This window comes from Rhinichthys klamathensis, unplaced genomic scaffold (genome assembly GCF_029890125.1).
Source record: "Rhinichthys klamathensis goyatoka isolate OS25496 unplaced genomic scaffold, OSU_Roscu_1.1 h1tg000022l_1, whole genome shotgun sequence".
Taxonomy (NCBI): domain Eukaryota; kingdom Metazoa; phylum Chordata; class Actinopteri; order Cypriniformes; family Leuciscidae; genus Rhinichthys; species Rhinichthys klamathensis.
In genome coordinates this window covers 266,253-283,970 of record NW_026606573.1, presented here as the reverse complement: position 1 = coordinate 283,970, position 17,718 = coordinate 266,253, and the positions used below count along the sequence as shown (strand labels likewise).

General features: G+C 44.6%; 1 protein-coding gene across 2 annotated transcripts; it reads left to right on the top strand.

Annotated features, from left to right (window-relative positions):
* Window positions 1-219: 219 nt before the first annotated feature.
* igf2a (insulin-like growth factor 2a) lies at window positions 220-3,548 on the top strand. Of its 2 annotated transcripts, none has more exons than XM_056242279.1 (4): window positions 220-441; window positions 795-927; window positions 1,715-1,890; window positions 2,791-3,548. In XM_056242279.1, exons 1-4 carry the CDS (start codon window positions 382-384, stop codon window positions 3,025-3,027), a joined length of 606 nt encoding a protein of 201 aa, XP_056098254.1. In that variant the 5' UTR covers window positions 220-381; the 3' UTR covers window positions 3,028-3,548. The 2 variants fall into 2 exon arrangements, with proteins under 2 accessions (XP_056098254.1, XP_056098253.1); XM_056242278.1 differs by having other exon boundaries at window positions 223-441; window positions 1,715-1,877; window positions 2,775-3,548.
* The last annotated feature ends 14,170 nt before the right edge of the window (window positions 3,549-17,718 follow it).

The window sequence follows — 17,718 nt, the reverse complement described above, 5'->3', positions numbered from 1 at the left end:
TGTAGAAACAAGAAATACTACTAAAATCAACTCGCATATCTTGGTTGAAATGTTATTTATTTTCTTATGAAATTAGAACAAGTTCTTGTTCATGCGAGTTGTTGACTTATGAACCGATTCACTGATTATGTCCAGTTTTGTGAAGCGGTTCAACCCAGTTCATTTAAAAAGGATCCGACTCAAAAGCCATTCGTTCATCGCTACTGGGCTGGGGGTGCGACGAGGGGCGGGTATTGCCTCTCAGTACATATCCCTTGCCTGTCCTCTGAACTTTGAGACAGCCACAAGCATCACTCACAGAGATGCAGCAGACTGGAAATTAAACAAAGCAACTCTTTAGTACAACAGCTAGTAAACGTCGCTTTCCACAAACCGCCTACTATGGACGATTACCATCTTTTCTGTGCATCGTGTCGAAAAACGGAGAAAAGACAAACAACGGTAAGAGAAAGTGATCATATGAGCTTGTAGTACTACCTTTCTGCATGTTTACATTTGCACAATTTCAACGTAATTATTTAAAATTTGTATATGAATATTAATGACGATATGTCAAACTTTGAGAAAAGTTTTCATAATTTTCATCATTCTGTGGGTTTGAGGGTTGTTTTAAGTGTAGCCATTGCTTGATTGTATCACTGATACGGATAGCGTCTCCACAGTTACTTTGAACTTTGTTGAATACTATTTGCTCGTGTGAATGAAAACCAGACAATTACATCAGCCTCTTTAAACGATACAGTTTGACTGCGTGTGTATGAATTGACTCACTCAAGTCTGTTTTCATTTTACAGATGTGCTCACTGATACTCTTCATTCTGTCATTGTTCATGTTGGCATCCCCCGTAGCAACGGCGGAGACACTTTGCGGTGGAGAACTTGTGGATACTCTGCAGTTCGTGTGTGGAGAAAATGGGTTTTATATCAGTAAGTGTAACTCTTAACAGTGCTGTGTGATGGTTATTGCCAGGCAATCTAAACCTTTACATAGCCATTTGTAAGTAGATTTAAATTGAGATGTAGTCATAGCAAATGGCATAATCAGCTGTCTTGTCTTTCAAATTGCTGGTTGCATAATTACACGAGTACTAATGACTGTCACAATGCGCGTGTTTATTAATGAGGATGGAAACATGTTAGCGGGATAAATTATTAGGGGGACAAATTACAAATTGAATTTGTGTTTGCAGGTATTTATTGGTTTGCAAACGATTTCTCTCTCTCTCTCTCTCTCTCTCTCTCTCTCTCTCTCTCTCTCTCTCTCTCTCTCTCTCTCTCTCTCTCTCTCTCTCTCTCTCTCTCTCTTGTCCCCTGTATTCCTATCAGATGACGGTGGACTTCCCCCTTTTGTACCTCTCCTGCTGTTCTTTATCTTTTATCTCTGTTTAGTAGGCAAATGGCAAGGTTAAATGATCCATTTTGCAAGCTATTCACACATCCTTGGGAACATAGAACAATATTTGTTTTTCTGTCCACAATGTTTTAAAGTCCTTATCAAATCGGTTAGTACCAAAAATAAAAAGGGGGTCACAAAGAACAGGAAAGAAAGAAAGGATCTGTTGATGCAGTCTCAGATTTCAGAAATCCTAGGAACATGCCAGCAGCCACATGTGGGATTTGGTGAATTATAAACAAAAGGGTGTGAATTGGTAGCATTGGTCGCTTTCCAGGGGAACTCCAGAGTTGATCGCTTACCTTCTCTTCCCCCACCCAGGCAGGCCGAACAGATCAAACAGCCGCCGTCCTCAGAGAGGAATAGTGGAAGAATGCTGCTTTCGTAGCTGTGAGCTGCGTCTGTTGGAGCAGTACTGTGCAAAACCTGTAAAGTCTGAGCGAGATGTTTCCTCCACCTCGCTGCAGGTCTTCCCAGTGTCCCAGTCTCTACACAAGGTACATGGAGCTGCTTATCTTCCCCTCCCCCCGCCGAAAGCCCAGCACAATGATTTTGCTGAACCCACAAACACAGACTCAGACTAGACAGGCAAGTCAGACATGCAGCCTGTTTTTATCACTGCAAAATCAATATTAACCATGTCTCCTCTCTCAGAATCGCTGAGCAATTTGGAAAATGGCACAGATCATCAGAAATCTGTAGACTGCATTAAAGATGATGTACGAACAACATTAAGGGAGATAGTTACTCAAACAAAAGCCCATGGCAACACCATGAAACTCTTTTGGACAGCATGTGCAATGATGTCAGTATTCCAAGCACCAAAACAAGTACAAGTGTTGTGCCGCATTCTGGCAAATTTTTGTGCCATGTGCTCTTGGCATGGAAATATGTTAAGCGTTGGCAAGACAGTTGGCCAGCTGGCCATTGCTTGGATTTGAAAATTACAAAAACAAACAACCCAACAACACAATAGCTCCACTTGAGTCTACATTCGCACTATGAGTTGATGAGGATCCTGGAGAGGTTGTTCAACGAATAATCAATTTGCCTATAGAGTCATTCTAAAGTCTGTATTTTTTGCTGTACCAGGATAAGAGCACAATAAGAGAATGTATGTATGTAACGGTTATTAGATTTGAAGCTACAATTTGGCTTTGTTCATTATCATATTGAAATTTGAAGAATTTATGGATTTGGCGGATGCTTTTATCCAAAGTAACTTGCATTGAATTCACTGTAGACAGTTCATGCCTTCCTTGGGAATTGAACTCATGACGCATGGTAATGTTAGCGCCGTGCTCTACTGTTTGCTAGCTAGTGTTTCAAAACTTCGAAATAATGTGACAACAGATCAATGGATTACAGAAACTACAGCAAGTTCTTCTGTTTTGCAGGACATTTCAGGAGGGCCTCTTGGTGTGAAGTATTCCAAAAATGAAGTGTGGCAAAGAAAGCCTGCCCAGAGGTTAAGGAGAGGGGTCCCATCAATCCTGCTTGCCCAAAAGTTTAGGAGGCAGGTGGAGAAAATCCAAGATGAGGAGCAAGCCAGTTTCCACCGCCCCCTCGTGACTCTCCCCAACAGACACCGTGAAATCCTTCCATACATCCAGATCAACACGTCCCACAAATGATGGCCAGCCTTCCTAAATGGCAATAAACAAGGGATTATAGCCAAGTCTTGGTCAGTAGAGGCACTTTTTTCATGAACCACACCACTCAGCCACCGTCTTTGTCAAATCCAGATTATGAACACTGTGTATTATCAGCCTTCGAAATGCAAGAAGTTAACGTTGAAAGTGAATGTAATGCGACAGGAGAGATGAATGCAGTCTTGGTGAATATCATGGGGATGCCCAGAACTGATGCTGAGGAAGTTGCCAGAATCTTGCTTTGCTTGATTGTGAATGTCATATTTTAAGGAATGAAATTATCGAGATTAGAGTCCTTTACCTGCACCTTTAGAGTGCCACACCTTTGGCATATAGACAGAAGTAAGGAAAATGTTGTCTGGCTGTGCAAAGCCAAGGACTGATGTTAACAGCACTATTTTTTTTTTTTTTTTGTGGACTGCTAAATATGATAACATTATGGTGCTAACTTTGCAAAAGGACTCACAAGGAGTTTGCTAAAGAGTTTTTCCGTTTTAGGAAAAGAAAGAAAAAAAAGATTGTATTCAAAAGACAATTAAGTAACTCTGATTGTTTGGAGATGATCACAACCAGGAAAAACGGTTTCCATTCTTGGCTGTTCAAGATCCATATTCTGTGCCCTGGAGAATGAAGGTGAAGCCTTTACTATTAAACAATACAGCATTGCAATGGAAGTCAGGAAACATCACAAAATATTGAAGCTGAGGACATCTACAATCAAGTCATCTTGGACTTTGGGCAAGAGCAGTTTCGAGGTGTCACTTATTGGACCATAAGATTCCTGTTTCCAGTCTGAGTTTCTGCCATTTTATCTTTGCGAATTGTCTACACTGTTATTAAGACAGTATTTTACACATATAAACAAAAGAATGGAACAATCTTTTAAAAAAAAGGAAATTCAGCAATAACCTCTTGCATATTTTCATCATTGTAGTATTCCAGTGCTTTTGCTTGGGAAAAAAAATACTTGAATATGTTTGAAAAGTCTAATTAAGATGTTATCATTTACCCTAGTATGACCAGTCTTGCAAATGAGCCACCAAACATTTTCTTTAAGTAATGGCACTGTATCAAGGCATTATTTATTTTGAAATGAAACCCATACAAATCAGTCCCAATGAGAGATTACATGCACAACCTGCAGTTTTTGTATATTATCTTTTTTAGTTGTTCTGCTTATGTATGTAGATGCTATGTACCAAAAAATTGTTGTCTCTTTTTTAAGTAAAGTCAATGGAAGCTTCTAAAGTTGTCCTGACTCACTTTTGTAATAGCTTGTTTTACTGCATGTTGCCTAATCTAAAATAGTTTAGTATAAGTCGATAGCTTTTGGAATGCATTTGGAACAGCAAAACAAGTGCATACGTACACAGGCTGTGACCTGGCTGCCCTAAGGGAAGGGTGAAGGCTGAGGAACACTTACTCTTGATGATTTGCTGACTAACCTTGACAAAATGCCATAGGTCAGCTCAGAAGAATGCAGAATCCATATCAGCTGTGCACCATGAAAAGTTTTGCCTCATCTTCAGTGCCCTCAAGGTTTAGTTATAGGTGTCATCCCCAAAGTAAGTCTTTTTGTCTTTTTGAGGTCTATTTATGAAGATATTGCAATTCCAAGTATAACTGAATCAGAATGGATCAGAAAGCCTTTTAAAGCTCATCAACTAGAGCAAACAGATGGTGCAACCAGAATGGGAATGATATCTTGCAAGTGGGAAGAAGTGTGCTGCTACGGTTTACAGACAAGGTGTTTAAAAAAGTGTCATTTACCAATACAGCATTTGCATTGAAGTGATAGGTCACCCAAAAATAAAATTCTGTCATCATTCAAACACCTTTAAGTTGTTTCAAATCTGTATGACTTCCTTTCTTCTGTGGAACATCAAATATCTTTTAAAAATATTTCAATTGTTTTTTGTTCATACAGTGAAAGCCAATAGGTTCCAAAACTAATTAATAAAAAATGGCCACAAATTTGTTGGGAAGTTGTGAGAACCATATTGATTCATTTTCCTCATGTCATCTGCAGGGCTCCATACTTTTGTTTTCCATGGAAGAAAGAAAGTCATACAGGTTTGAAACAACATGAGGGTGAGTAAATGATAAGTATTAATAAAATTTACCAATAGTCTGCTTGTATTTTGGTCATTGGGTAATCAAATACTAAAATACTCCTGTGAATACAGTTTAATTATTTGAAAGGTTAGGTGTCATACAGAATCTGCAGCACTTTCAGTTGTTACCCCGTTCTTCTACACTTCATCCAGTCTCATTTCACCCCAAACCTAAGGAAACCCTACAGGCCCAGACCTGCTCACCAGTCTTCTTCCTAGTTCATACCTTATGAATATAATCGCAAAAGCTAAGTGCCAGATATTAATTTGACTGACTTTGTGCCTTGGGGATATTTATGTAAGACTTGGAGGGGTTAAGATGTGATTTAAGGACAGGGCTGTTTTCTCTAAAGCCTGAGGTGGGAAAGAACAGGAATGATACTTGAAGGCTTAACTTCAAAGGCTCCGATGTTCTTTAGTTCACTCTCTGGCAGCTGAAACTATCCTTCAATCTATCAGCTATCCAATTTGTCATTTATCTGTTGTGCTACTCTTGTTCGTGTACATGTTGTATCGTGGGAACTGATGTTTTGTGTACATAAGCAAGATGATATATACTCTTTGTAGTTGTTCTGTATAAAAACTGTATACAAAATCAGGTTAATGGTGAACTGGATGACGGTACTTGTGTCTGAGATCATCACAAGCTTCTGTTCAAAAGATGTCTGGAACAACAGATTCACACTGACACAGTGTGCCTGTTGTTTGGTCTATTGTGTGAAATGAAGGCTGTAACTATCAATGTCCCACTGAGCAAAATATCTGCTCTCTAATGTGTAGGCAAAGCCTGAAATCAGCCATAAGAAAACAAATGACCACAAGTTTGGTGTTTCAAGATGCCACAATGTTGTTTACTATTTATGACGATTCAAAATGAAAGTCAATGGAATGGATTTTTAAGTTCAGGAAACAACTGTAAAGTCATTCCCTCATACAAAATGATCTTTTTTGTTAATTTTTTTAAGGCATGTAGTAATACGCCTTATTTTCCTTCTCTCTTTTGTCTTACAGGGCTTGATCCTGCAATGAATGAAGCTGCTTATTGACAGCTATGTTTTTAAAAGGCAGTACACAAATACAAAGCTTTTGTATTTGATTGAATTGGTCAAGTGAACCTTTCTTGTGAATGACTGTTGTTACTCCAAATGATATTCTGTGACAAAGAAACTCTTTGTATTGCGTATACATAGATCTCTCCATTACCACGCGGGGATGAGTGCATTTACCCTTGTCATAATCTTGCATAACCCACCCTATTATGCAAAAAGGCGAAATCTGTTCAAAAGCATGCAGGACATTCAATGTGACATCATGTCTACTCAAACAGGTGGATATCTCAGCAGCACGAGGCAAACTGCCATGATGCTGTATGCATGTGAAAATGTGCATAGAGTATAGGGGTAGAAAAGGGCATAAACCTTCACACACAATGTGCACACTAGTAAACAGATTACAGGCATGGATACTCATAAAAGCATGCACACACACTCACACACACCCTCACTCCTAATGATCTCTCTGGGGGTAGTTACACTTGGTCCATTAATATTGATAGAATAGCTATCAAATCATGAAAAGACCAAGTGTAATGTACCCCAAGACGAATATGAATCATTCCAGGTAGTAGAGCATGGTGCTAGCAATGTCAATATCATGGGTTCAACTCCTAGGAAATGCACAAAATTATAAAAATGATCACCGTAACCCTCTATGGTGATGTTGCCATATGGCAACAATTAATTTCTAGTCATTTCCTTGTTATTCTGAAAAAAATACAATATATTGCACTATGGGAATTAAAAGGGCAGGCCTTAAAGGTGCCTTGGTAATGTCCGCCAAAAAATCAATTCATACTCCACATTCCATACCAGATGGGGGCAGTATACCTCCAGAAAGTGAGTTGGTCTACTCTAGAGTAACAAACGAGAAATGGCATAGTCTCTATGCTCCGCCCCTACCTTCACACGACCCTAGAGACTTAGCCGAAGCCGAGCCAACTCCTAGAGGACGTTTTGACTCCAGAGGAACGTTGGCTGATGTCAAGTGATTTTTAAATATGACATCTTCAAGCTACTCCCCTTCACCTTTACCAGTGAATATGTTCATATTCGTTTTGTTCATATTACATTTTTATTGTTAGTTTGAATTACATTAATTTGACAGACAGCATTCGCTGATGTTGACCAAGCTAGCGCCATTCAGAGCTGCCAACTCTCACGAATTCACCGTGAGACACACAATTGACACTTTTCACACGCTCTCACGCCACACATCAATTTTTTCACGCACAGAAAAATCGCAAAACAAAGAGGACACGGAGACCGACAGACTAGACAGAGCAGGTTAGTTATGATGTAAAAAAATCTCAGCTCTCAGATTCTGTCAATTTTATTACACAATTCAAACAATAAATACCGTTTTGGCGCTTTTAAATGTTTCACGACAGATCCCTAGCACACGTTAACCGAGCGCGGTTCTCTTACGAGAGTATCTCTCGTACTGCGTAATAGCTTACGCTAGGGGAAAACCTCTTTTCCACGAGATATTGAAGCCAAAAATTATCCTTAATTTTTTATTAATGTAAAACGCTTTGCAGCAGCAAGCAGACACAGGCGATACAGCTCGCGCGCCTATTGGCTGCTCTTGCGGCAAATGCAGCAGCCTATCGAGAGAGACTCTGCGTGACGTAATGACCAATGGGGGCAACTCGCGCCCATATCGTCACGTCCCGCCAGAAAGGGCGTGGTCTCACTCTATAAATATGCTCGTTAGGCTGGTACAAGCTGATTTTCATCTCTTCAGCGAAGCAGACGCATCGCTGGATCCGGAGTGAGAAGCCGCGCCGTCGAAGCAAGCTTTTCAGCGGGACGAGCTCTGGAGTCGCTGGCCTCGCCGCCTTCAACTGCCGTACCTGCTGCGCTTTCCGGCGTTCTATATCCTTTTATATCACTTTGTATCCTTACTCTGCTGAGAGTGTTTGCTCGCTTACTTGACGCGACTCACACTTCTCATCACAAAAGAGCTGCGTCTTTTTAAAGATGCCATCCTGTGGCTCGTGCCGCGCCCCACTCAGCGACGGGGACCGTCACGTCATCTGTGTGTCCTGCCTGGGTGAGGATCACGCGGCCATCGCGCTCGCTGACGGCGGATGCCCTCATTGCGAGCTTTTGCCTATGGTGACTCTGAGGACTCGCCTGGCATCATTCTCCGAGCCTTCACCACAGCCCGCCGTGGTGCCGCGCCGCAAGAAGCTGACGAACAACGGCCGCCGCCTGCCGCCGCGTCCGTCCACTAGTTCGACGAACCCACCGAGGCTTGTTCTCTTCTGGCATCTGATAGCGAGGATTGGGCGAGCTCCGTGGACCTCCCCTCCGCTAGCGTTTCCCGCCAAACCACTGGTAAGAGAGCCGGCATTGAGACTGAGCTGATGCGTCTGCTCTCTCAGGCCGTGGAAAGCATCGGCCTCGACTGGGAGGCGCCCGCGCAACCGCCGCGCGAGTCGTCAGGGAAACGGGCCAGCATCAAGACCGCGAGCCCTAAAACCGCGGCTAGCTTTCTTTACGTTATAAGAAATCTACCCCGCCCCCCATGGGCGTGCGTCACCGGCAAATGAGAAAAGAGTGTGTTTTAGTCCCCGCCGAGGCCGGACAAATCTCCATTTCTCAAACATTTCTCAGCTCCTAGTTTGAGCGGCTGAAAATGTCATTATTGCAGCAATGAGCCTGTTGTATAACACGCACACCTGCATACAAACGCCGACACACACAAAACTGTGATGACACTCTCTTATCTGCTTGCGCTAATGTAGTTCTCCCTGTGGCCCAGTGGCAGAACCCGAAGCCCTTCGCGCGAGAGACCCGTGTTCGATCCCGGCTCTCGCAGCAGATAAAAATGTAGTCTCGCCGCGGCCAGACTTCCACTGAAACTTTTCGCTCGTTCAGTTCCAGAAAATGCGACTGTTCCAGTGTATTTTGCAGTACACAAGCTGGTTCCACGGCCCGCTTGCCTGCACATAAAGGCCGTTTCCACGGCGACCCAGAAAAATCATGTAATCATTGTATTTCTGGTTTTCCGGCCACAGCCGATGGTGTTATAAGTGTAATAAAATGCTCACAGCCCAGTGTTCATTTCTACACACAAACACAGCCCGCCACGGTACAGGGCTCGCACAAATGAAATCGACACATGTCAATTGTGCATTAAATGTAGTGAATGTGCCCACAACCCAGTGCCCACAAACACTACCACGGTTTCTGTAAAACGAAACCAACACAAGTCTTCCTAGCCTCCTAGGAAATCGACGGTGTTTCAGTCTCGCCGTGGCCAGACTTCCACTGAAATTTTCGCTCGTTCAGTTCCAGAAAATGTGACTGTTCCAGTGTATTTTGCAGTAAGCAAGCCAGTACCATGCCCGCTTGCCTGCACACAAATGCTGTTTCCACGGCGACCCAGATAAATCACATAAACGGTGTATTTTCTGGTATTCCGGCCACAGCCGATGGTGTTATGAGTGTATTGAAAATGCCCACAACCCAGGGCTCATTTCTACACACAGCCCGCAAAGTTGCAGGGCTCGCACAAACAAAATCGCCTCATGTCGATTGTGCACTAAATGTAGTGAATGTGCCTACGTCTCAGTGCCCACAAACACTACACACCACATGTCCCACGGGTTCTGTAAAAACGAAACCAACACGCATTCAGTCAGCTCAGGCCGACGGTGTTTTTCAGTGCAGTAAATGTGCCCGCTGTCCTGCGCCCACATTCACTCACAGACATGTTAAGCCCCACGGGGCTCACCCCGCTCTCTCTCCCTCAGCAAACTGCTATAAGGGTTTTGAGCGCGGCCAGGCTGCCCGCCGCGATCGGCGCGCCCCCGCCTCACACACTGTAAACACAGTGTCTGCGTTACAGCACGCCGGAGCTCCCTTGCCGTCACTATGTCTCGGCCAGAGCCCAGATCTCATTCTACCCCTAGCTATTCACGCGAAAGTGTGGGCACAGCTTCCTGGGGTATCAGAATGGGTGCTGAACACTATAAAAAGAGGCTATTCGCTACAGTTCGCTCGACGTCCCCGCCGTTATACGGCGCGCGTCGAGACGACGGTGAAAACGAAGTATCTCATCTACTTCGAGCCGAGATAGCGAAACTACTGAGCAAAGGTGCTATAGAACCTTTATCTCAAGCTCAGAGCAAAGGGGGCCTACACAGCAGATATTTTCTGGTACCGAAAAAAGATGGAGGTCTCAGACCCATTTTAGATCTGCGACAGCTGAACAGAGCGCTTGTGAAACGCCAGTTCAGAATGCTTACGACCAGGAAAATCCTCGCGCAAGTGCGCCACGGGGACTGGTTTATGTCAATAGATCTGAAAGACGCCTATTTCCAAATACAAATAGCGTCCCATCACAGGCGATTCTTGAGATTCGCTTTCGAGGGCCAGGCATATCAATACACAGTCCTGCCGTTCGGCCTGTCCCTAGCACCTCGTACATTCACGAAGTGCATGGACGCGGCGCTCGCACCCCTGAGAATTCAGGGCATGCGAGTCCTGAACTACTTGGACGATTGGCCGATTCTAGCTCGATCACGATCGGAGCTCATTGAACACAGGGCCGCATTACTCGAGCACCTCGAGGAGCTGGGCCTCACAGTCAATTGGGCGAAGAGCTCACAGTCTCCCAGTCAGAAAATTTCCTTTCTGGGAACAGTGTTAGACTCGCTATCCATGACGGCACGCCTGTCACCAGAGCGGGGACTAAATATTCAGCGCGTCGCGAAATCCTTCCGCCACGGCTCGATAGTTCCGCTCAAAAGGTTTCAGAAAATGCTGGGGCTGATGGCCTCAGCGGCCTCTGTACTCCATTTGGGCTTGCTTCGCATGCGCCCACTGCAGATGTGGCTGAAAGCGCAGGTTCCACCCAGGGCATGGACAGCGGGTCTGTTTCGCCTCAGGGTCGACCTACAGTGTGTTTCAGCTCTGGAACCTTGGAAAATAACCGACTGGTATCAGTCAGGTGTGAGTCTGGGGACCGCTTCGAGTGTGAAGGTGGTGTCTACGGACGCCTCCACCTCGGGGTGGGGAGCGCTGCTCGAGGGCAGACCGCTAGCTGGCCTGTGGTCAGAACGGGAAAAGCTCCTTCACATAAACTGCTTGGAGATGATAGCAGTCGACAAAGCGCTACGGCGTTTTTGTCCCCAGGTAACAGGCCACCACGTCTTGGTCCGGTCGGACAACATGTCAGTGGTGGCATACATAAATCGCCAGGGCGGCGTCAGGTCACGAAACCTTCACAGGCTGATGGAACGCCTCCTGGTCTGGGCTCAGCACAACCTGCTCTCACTGAGAGCAGCGCACGTGCCTGGTCACCTGAATGTGGGACCAGACAGACTGTCCAGGAACAATGTTCCAGCAGGGGAGTGGTCGCTGCCCCCGCAGACGGTCCAGCTGCTGAAGTTTTGCATTGCCCGAAGTTTTTCTCGAAAAGCAAGGACGCGCTGGCTCATGTTTGGCCCCGCTGCCCCCTATATGCTTTTCCTCCTGTCTCGCTCCTGCCTCAGGTGTTGGAACGAAGCAGGGAAAACGGATGCCCAGTGCTGCTCGTAGCTTCGCTCTGGACAAACCAGACGTGGTTCCCTGCCCTGATGCAGCTGACCAGCACTGCCCCATGGCCTGTACCATTGAGGAGAGACCTCCTCTCTCAGGCGGAGGGCTCGATTTGGCACCCTCGCCCGGAGCTGTGGTCCCTGCACGCATGGGCCATCAACGGGTACCCGCTAGCCTCCCAGAAGGGGTGTTAAACAAGATCGCGCAGGCTAGAGCTCCGTCTACCAGGCGGCTCTACTCCTCGAAATGGTCTGTTTTCTCTGCATGGTGTCAAGCCCAGAGTTTTTCACCTGTGGAATGCGGGGTTTCGGAAGTGCTTTCCTTCCTTCAAGAGCTACTGGATAAGGGCAGGACCCCATCCACGCTCAAAGTATATCTGGCGGCCATAGCAACGTTTGCAAAACCGGTGTCTGGCCAGTCGCTGGGGAAGAACGACTTAGTCGTGCGTTTCCTTAGGGGAGCTCGGAGGCTAAACCCTCCCAGGCCCCCTTCAGTCCCGACGTGGGACCTTTCCACGGTCCTGGAGGCCATGAAAGGCGTCCCGTTCGAGCCAATCCAGCTGGTGGACATGAAACACCTGTCGTTCAAAACAGTGTTTCTCATGGCTCTCGCTTCAGTGAACCGCATGGGGGACTTGCAGGCGCTTTAGGTAAGCGCGTCATGTATGGAGTTTGGGCCTAATGACTCGAAGGTCATTCTCAAACCTAAGCACGGGTATGTGCCGAAATCCCTCAATACACCTTTTAGGCCCCAGGTAATTTCCCTGTCCGCCCTTCCGGTTCTCAATGAGGAGGAGGACGCGAGTCTCCTTTGCCCCGTCAGGGCATTATGAGCTTATGTGTCGCGCTCGTCTGTTTTCAGACAGACTGAGCAGCTTTTCGTTTTGTTTGGCGGGCGCTCCAAGGGACTTGCCGCCTCAAAACAGAGCCTATCCAGATGGATAGCGGATGCCATTGCGCTCGCTTACACTGCAAAGGGCCTGCAGTGCCCCTTGGGTGTCAGAGCGCACTCCACGAAAGGCGTGGCCTCTTCGTGGGCATGGTCTAGCGGGGTTTCCCTGCAAGATATCTGTACGGCCGCGGGCTGGGCCTCGCCGTCTACATTTATGACATACTATAACCTGGAGGTACCCGCCTTACAAGCTAAGCTTTTGGCGGTCAAAAAATTCAGTGCTATCTGCCCCGCTGTGCGGCCCAGATGCTGAGTTTACTGCAGCCCCATGAGTGTTGACACACGTATGGCCACCCAGATCAGGCTGAAAGCTTTCACCCTGCCTGCGCGTTTTATTGTCATATGATAGCCCCGCTGGGTGCTATTTTATAAGGAATGACGCTTCCAGCCTCTCTTCCTCCACTCTATGTGAGTTTATGGTGATTATGCACTATATGAGCCCTGGGCTTCGGCCCCTGGGACTTTGGTGTTGGATCCCTGTACGCACGGCGTGTTGCATTGTGTTCCCCTAGCGTGAGCTATTACGCAGTACGAGAGATACTCTCGTAAGAGAACGTACTCGGTTACTAACGTAACCTCGGTTCTCTCTAGAGAGGGAACAAGTACTGCGTATCTTGCCGTGCTTGGAATACGCTCTGGTCCGCTTCGGCGAGGAAAACCAGCTTGTACCAGCCTAACGAGCATATTTATAGACTGAGACCACGCCCTTTCTGGTGGGACGTGACGATATGGGCGCGAGTTGCCCCCATTGGTCATTACGTCACGCAGAGTCTCTCTCGATAGGCTGCTGCATTTGCCGCAAGAGCAGCCAATAGGCGCGCGAGCTGTATCGCCTGTGTCTGCTTGCTGCTGCAAAGCGTTTTACATTAATAAAAAATTAAGGATAATTTTTGGCTTCAGTATCTCGTGGAAAAGAGGTTTTCCCCTAGCGTAAGTTAGGGGGCGAGCTATTACGCAGTACTCGTTCCCTCTCTAGAGAGAACCGAGGTTACGTTAGTAACCGAGTACGTTTTTTCCCTGCAGCAGGTGGTTGTGGTGGTGGTAAGGGTCTCTTGCCAAGGGCTTCAGCCATTCTTACGCTCTCTTCCCTGAACTGAAATGTAGTAGTGGGCTGTACTTTCCACACGATTGACATCAGGTTCAAGTACGCCCACAAGCCGTGCGAGTTATTCGTGTATTGCAGTTTGGCTGGTGGTTATGTTGCCCGCATACCGCCTCCCATGGCCGAAACTGGTATTATGACACCTGTCGGGCCGTGGCTAGTAATTTAGCATGCTAATTCAGGTTGATATCTCTGCAGCACTATAACCTTTTTTAATGACATCATCGCCGTATTTCTTCTCATTCTTTTGATGCGTGTAGCTCATTTTTTGGATATTTTTACCTCAATTCTTATACAAGGCACCTTTAAGGTAGCCAATAATGTGCTGTTTTCAAGTCACATGACATTTGAATGTCTCTCCAAAACCCTATTTCCCACTGTCACAGTGTTCCAGAAATTACTCTATTAAATAGAAAAGAAAATCATAATTTTATAGAAAAGCTACTTTTTTGACCATTTTCTATTGTGGTACAGCGTTGTGATATACACTCACCTAAAGGATTATTAGGAACACCATACTAATACTGTGTTTGACCCCCTTTCGCCTTCAGAACTGCCTTAATTCTACATGGCATTGATTCAACAAGGTGTTGTATTAATGAGAAATTGAACAGGTGTTCCTAATTATCCTTTAGATGAGTGTAAGTAACCCCCCAAAAATCATTTTGGATTTATATGATTGAAGCTATTTCATGTAATAAAAACTTTGAAAAAATATTTCAAGCTTAGAACATAAGTACTAGGGAAATGTAAATGTAAAAATGTGACTTGTTCATATTTAAATGTACGTACATGACATGCAGAAGAAGAAATAGATATAGATATTAACAATTCGTTCCCACAACTTAATAATTCATGGCCATGTTTTATTCATTCTTTCCCATGTTTTTGTTATATTGTGGCCACGTTGTTATACTGCTTAAAAGTCTCTCCACATCGTGATTCCAATCAATAATTAAAGTGTTCTAACTTTATCTCTCTTCTTCATTAACAGTACACATAATGCGTACAAACTACATTGTACTGTTGGCATTCAGAAATAAATTGATCATGATTGAAAACAATTTGCTTCCGCCATTGCTTAACACTCATAAAAACGACTTTGTGAGCTTGAGGAGAGTCAGGAAGAGTGGATCCCTGAATCAGGTTTGAGAGACATTTAGGAGGTCAGGGGTCAGTTAAGATTCAGTCAGCAAAGTAACGTGTATGTGTGTGTGCGCATCAGTATGTGTGGTGTGTGTGTGTGTGTTATCTAAAATATAAACTATTACTATAGGTCTATCAAAGTGTATTTGGGTAAAGTACAGACTTTAAATGTATAGGCCTATTATATATATATATATATATATATATATATATATATGTAGGCCATTTTTTAAACATGGTGTAGCTTGTATGCCACGCTATAATATTTTGTTGCCTTTAAATTGTCTAGAAACTAATAATTTGAGGGAACAAATTGTTAAATAGTTACCACGATCCTAGTTTAGTTTTCACTTTTTTTCCAGTTTATTTCAACCATTTCTAGAGAGAAATAAGCATTGTCACTAAATGTGATTTAGTGTGGCATGATTATCACTAAAGCCCTCTTGTTCTTGATCATTAGACGTGACATTATGTGGCCTTGCAAGTCTTTCTGAAACAGTGTGCTAAGTGCCTTAAAATTTGCCTGTAAAATCATTGACTGACGGGGCAGCAGGGCAGATACCTTTGGTTTTGGACACTCTGCCACAGAGTGTGCAACTTTGAAACATTAATTGCTATTTGTGACGGAAAGAGCATTTTTTTCTGCTCGGCATTAGCATCATCACGGAAGTGAACTCTATATTTGAATATTGTATGAGTGTATAAAGCATATCTACATTTATAGCGAATCTATGTGAAAAGCATATTGTGGAGTGTAAATCTAATGGGCATACTTAATCATAAATGCAATTGAATGATCAGGAAGCATGAGTCAAGCAACTATGTAAATAGTCCATCTGATGAATACAAAGCTTCAGTAATAGAACTATTTCAGCACTGCTCAGAATTGATGTAGAGCCAGTTGTATCATTCTGTGCCCTTAGCAAAACACCAACGCACATAGTAGGCTCAGTCAAACATTAATCATCTTTGCTGTCCCAGGTGTGTAGTCTTGAACTTTGAAATGAAAACGTAAACATTTTTACAAAAAAAATATTTAAAATACATGCTGTTCAGTTTCAAAAAAAAAAAAAATTAGTAAGCAGCACAACTGTTTTCTACATTGATAATAATAAGAAATGTTACTTGAGCAACAAATCAGCATATTAGGATGAATTTTGAAGGATCACGTGACGCTGAAGACTGGAGTAATAAAAAAGACAGCTGAAAATTCAGCTTTGCCAACACAAGAATAGATTATATTTTAAAATATATATAAAAAAGAAAATTATTTTTTAAAATTGTAATACTATTTTACAATATCAAGGTTTTAACCGTATTTGTGATCAAATAATTGCAACCTTGATACGCATACAAGACTACTTTCAAAAACATAAAAAAAATCTTACCGACCCCAAACATTTGAATGGTAGTGTCACCGATGTTAAGGCCAGGGGTTATTTACCACACTCCGGAGGAGCAGACACCAGAGGCAGACAACCAAGGTAAGTTTAAAAGGTAAGTTTTTATTCAAAATAAAAAGGGATAAAAGCAGGGACAGGGACGTTCATGGCTGTGGCTTTGGTGCGATACGGGGAGGGGAGTGCTGGTAGGCACTCTTCCGTTCTTCAGGTAAGTATATCCCTCTCTTGGTGGCTCGTGGGACAGGCAGTGGCTCTTCTCGTCGTCAGACTCGTTGAATAAGCTCTTGGGACAGACAGTGACTTCTCTCGTCATCAGACTCGTTGAATAGGCTCGTGGGACAGACAGTGACTTCTCTCGTCGTCAGACTCGTTGCATAAGCTCGTGGGACAGACATTGATTTTTCTCGTCGTCAGACTCGTCGTATAAACTTGTGGGACAGACAGTGACTTTTCTCGTCGTCAGACTCGTTGAATCAGCTCGTGGGACAGGCAGTGGCTTCTCTCGTCATCAGACTCGTTACATAAGCTCGTGGGACAGACAGTGACTTTTCTCGTCGCCAGACTCGTCGAATAAATTCGTGGGACAGACAGTGACTTTTCTCGTCGTCAGACTCGTTGAATCAGCTCGTGGGACAGGCAGTGGCTTTTCTCGTCGTCAGACTCGTTGCATAAGCTCGTGGGACAGGCAGTGGCTTTTCTCATCGTCAGACTCGTTGCATAAGCTCGTGGGACAGACAGTGACTTTTCTCGTCGTCAGACTCGACGAATAAACTTGTGGGATAGACAGTGACTTTTCTCGTCGTCAGACTCGTTGAATCAGCCCCGTGGGACAGGCAGTGGCTTTTCTCGTCGTCAGACTCGTTGCATAAGCTCGTGGGACAGACAGTGACTTTTCTCGTCGTCAGACTTGTCGAATAAACTCGTGGGACAGACAGTTTCCAGGCTCGGATCCGTTGACGTGCTCACAGAGCCACCACTCAACTCTCCCCAGCAGCTTCTTCTTTGCCTCATGCAAGGAACAGACAATTTGACAGTGAGACGGACAGTAGTAGGTTGAGACAGAAAACAGGGTACTTTACCAGCCTTCACCCTCGTTCCGTGTGTAATAGAACGGCGTCGTTGGAAGAATTAGTGAGGCTGGACTTTCTTTGGCGTGGGATACAGTGCTCGTGAACAGTGGCAATAAAGGTGCGTTGAGCTTTTCTCCTCCGCACCATGCACACAATCTCAGGGACCTGGACACAGCTGAGGGGACAGATAAATTCGAAAGAATCTTCAAAGTTATGGGTCAATTTCATCCGTCAGAAACTCAGAGAAAACACAGTTGTTTGATCTCACCACACTCGTGC